This window comes from Cyprinodon variegatus, unplaced genomic scaffold (assembly GCF_000732505.1).
Source record: "Cyprinodon variegatus isolate N-32 unplaced genomic scaffold, C_variegatus-1.0 Scaffold2160, whole genome shotgun sequence".
Lineage (NCBI taxonomy): Eukaryota > Metazoa > Chordata > Actinopteri > Cyprinodontiformes > Cyprinodontidae > Cyprinodon > Cyprinodon variegatus.
The window spans coordinates 11288-14731 of record NW_015152613.1 but is presented as its reverse complement, the minus strand read 5'-3'; the positions used below and the strand labels follow the sequence as shown (position 1 = coordinate 14731).

The 3444-nt window shown below is 37.0% G+C and overlaps 1 protein-coding gene across 1 annotated transcript in view; it reads left to right on the top strand.

Moving 5' to 3' along the window:
* LOC107105219 (contactin-2-like) overlaps positions 1 to 3444 on the top strand; it is a 44264-nt gene that overhangs the window by 29861 nt on the left and 10959 nt on the right. Inside the window, exon 11 of the mRNA XM_015405344.1 lies at positions 167 to 287. Within this exon, the coding sequence (XP_015260830.1) occupies positions 167 to 287 (121 nt within the window). The remainder of the gene's footprint in view (positions 1 to 166; positions 288 to 3444) is intronic.

Below are 3444 nucleotides of genomic sequence, written 5' to 3'. Positions count from 1 at the left end.
TTCATAGCTGAAATGAAATGTGTTTTTTATCCAATTGTTTGTATTTAGTATTGGTGATACTTACATCCTTGTCTAACTTTAAAATGCTGCAGGTGATTTAGGGCTGTTTCAGATTTTGCTCCCTCTCCAGAACAGAATCTAAGCGTCTCTTACCTTTTCTATTCAGAAAGAAAACATCGGCGACCTGCTGATCGTAAACGCTCAGCTGAGCCAGGCAGGAATATTTACCTGCACGGCTCAGACGGTGGTGGACAGCGCTTCTTCTTCAGCTAAACTGGTGGTCAGAGGTGAGTAACAAGCAGTCTGCTGACTGGACTCTGACATCTTCATTTCTACAAGTTAGAAAATAGCATCAGAGAATCTCCACTGAAACTCCTGGGAATGTACACAGATGATTTGACGATGGTATATTTTTATCAATATTTAATTCTAAGTGGAACTGATGGGTCTGCCTCATTAGATGATACAGAACGTTACTGAAAAGCCAGGCAGGCAGAGGAGTCCAGAGAAAACAGAAGGATCAGGCCCATCTAATGGATATTCAGATATCATCCATCCATCCATTTTCCGTCACACTTCATCCCTTTCGGGGTCGCTTGGGTGCTGGTGTCTATCTCCAGCTGTCTACGGGTGAGAGGCGGGGTCCGCCCTGGACAGGTCTCCAGTCCAACGCAGGACAACACGGAGACAAACAGGACAAACAACCATTTACACTCACACCTGAGGAGGATTTAGAGAAGCCAGTTAACCTAACAGTCATGTTTTTGGATTGTTGGAGGAATCCGGAGTACCCGGAGAGAACACACGCATGCTCAGGGAGAACATGCTAACTTCGAAGACGTCAGGCCAGGAATTAAACCCGAAACCTTCTTGCTGCAAGGCTAGCCACCACTGGAAAAAAATCTAAATCTAGATAAGTCAGTTTTTCTTAAAATAAGTGTATTTGATCTTGGATTTAGTAGGTAAAAGAGAGATTTTGCCAACGGAACAAGACAATTTACACTTACAATAAGAAAACACAATTACATTGTCTTATTTCAGGTGCATTTTATCAAATTTTCTTATTTTAAGAGCAAAAATACTCATTCCATTGGCAAACTATCTCATTTACCTACTCAAATTAAGCTTAAATACACTTAATTTAAGACATTTCTACTTATTTTTAGATCCTTTTTCCAGTGTATACTGATTGATTCAGAGATCAAATTAATTTCTGAATATCAAATATTGATATTCAGATATACATTTAGATATTAATTTTGGTAATTGCTCCAATATCAGCCAAAAAAGTTAAATAAACTGTATATATAATATATTAGTCTGTAAAGTAAATAAAAAAATACTGGTATATTGCTAAGTTGTTAAGTTAAGTTAAAATTTCCAATTATTGATTTTTTTTTTCTGTTTATCCATTAGAACAGGGATTCCCAACCAGGGGTACTAGTACCCCTAGAGGCCAGCCATGGCATTGCAGGTGGTTAGTGAAAATATGAAATATTTTATTTCCCAGATAAAGAAATGTCATAAAATAAGACTGAGATGGGTTTTACTCTGGAAGGACCCAAATGCAAATCAAGCAAAAAGAGCAAAAGAAAATGTCCTAATCAATATTTACATGATGAATATAGTGGGTATGGTTGCTGTGCACCTGCACTGCTGCTCTGCGAGTGAGAGCAGGAAGAAATAGACCTAAGGACAAAGGTCACAAGAGAAGAAACACACCAAAGCAGCTGGAGTCAAGGATAAATGGCTGAAACATCCCTCTGCTGTGGATTCAGGAGAAGCTCAGCTGGTTCATCAACACTTTCCAAAAAACTTCAACAAACTTCCATCCAGGACGCTTTTCAGAATAAGCGTTGAGTTACGAGAATAAATTCATAAAATTAATCAGAATCAGAGTCAGAAATACTTTAATAATCCCAGAGGGAAATTACTTAGAATAAAGTAGTAATATTATAAGAATAAAGTCATAATATTACGTAAATAAAGTCCTAAAATTACAAGAATAAGGTCGTGATATATAAATGAATAAAGAAGAGAATAAAGTTGAGAAATTCCAAGAAATAAGTTCTATTTTATGTCAACTCTTCCAAGAAGCTCTTTCTTCCCTAAAATGAGGAATGTGGAGCATCATGTGAAGTTATACTTTAGCATCGGTTTGATAAATCAGGAAATCTTTTAGCAGCAGCATCAAACTGGGCAGGATGTCAAAGTGGACTCTGGCTGCTGATTGGTGGAGCCGGTCGGCCGTCATCTGTTGGGCGGAGCTCCAAGATTTCTTTCTGAAACAGGTTGTGGTTTGATGACTTCATTCTTGTAAAGTTATAACTTTATTCGTTGTAACATTACGTTAAAGGGAATAGTTGGCCAGGCTGAAAAGGCAAGGTCTTCTGCTATTGCTGCTTTGTAGGTTTTTGAGAGCTGAAATCTGAGTCTTTCAAAAACCTACACTCACCGGCCANGTGCAACCCATCCAAACCTACAAAAAAGCCTCTTGGAGCCATGGTCCAAACCCCACAGGAAGTCGGCAGCTTTAACTGATGCTTCGTAATGCCTATGAAATGATGCACAAGCATGACGTGCGTTCTGCAGCAGTTAGGCTGTCATTGGACAGAAGTTCTGGACTCGTTATGAATACTCTATGTATACGCCCAAAATTGAAAAAATCCATAGAAAGTTCAGCACATGCCAGCGTTTTAGGAGATTCTGGGACGTCAGGCAGACGCTGGATAAATTTAGCAAGGTGTGACAAGAGTCATAACGCTGTTTTCATGTATGTGAGTGAAACAGAAGGGAAGATGGCTTTACAATGCAAAAACTCAAATCTAAATAAGTTTTTAAGTCAGCGGATTTTTCCTTGAATTGAGGAGGGAAGTCAGACACTGTCAGGGAAACAAGACAATTTACATTTAGAATAAGAAAAAACTATTGCATTGTCTTAATTCAAATGCATATTATGTAATTATCTTATCTGAAATAAATTTTCTTATTTTAAGAGTTAAAATACTCATTCCATTGGCAGATCATCTTTTTTTCCTGCTCAACTTAATGGTAAATATACTTAATTTAATACATTTTTAGATCGTTTTTGCAGCATATGCAGCCCGCACTGGAAAAACTATCTAGAAATAAGTACAAATGTCTTAAATTAAGTGTATTTAACCTTAATTTAAGTAGGTAAACGAGAGAGTTTGCCAATGGAATGAGTATTTCTAGTCTGCACTTAAATTAATACAATGTAATTTTGTTTTCTTATTTCAAATGTAAATTGTCGTGTTGGCAAAATGTCTCTTTTACCTCCTCAATCCAAGAACAAATGCACTTATTTTAACAGAAAATAACTTATCTAGATTTCAATTTTTTCCAGTGCAGAACCTTCATAGCTGAAATGAAATGTGTTTTTTATCCAATTGTTTGTATTTAGTATTGGTGATACTTACATCC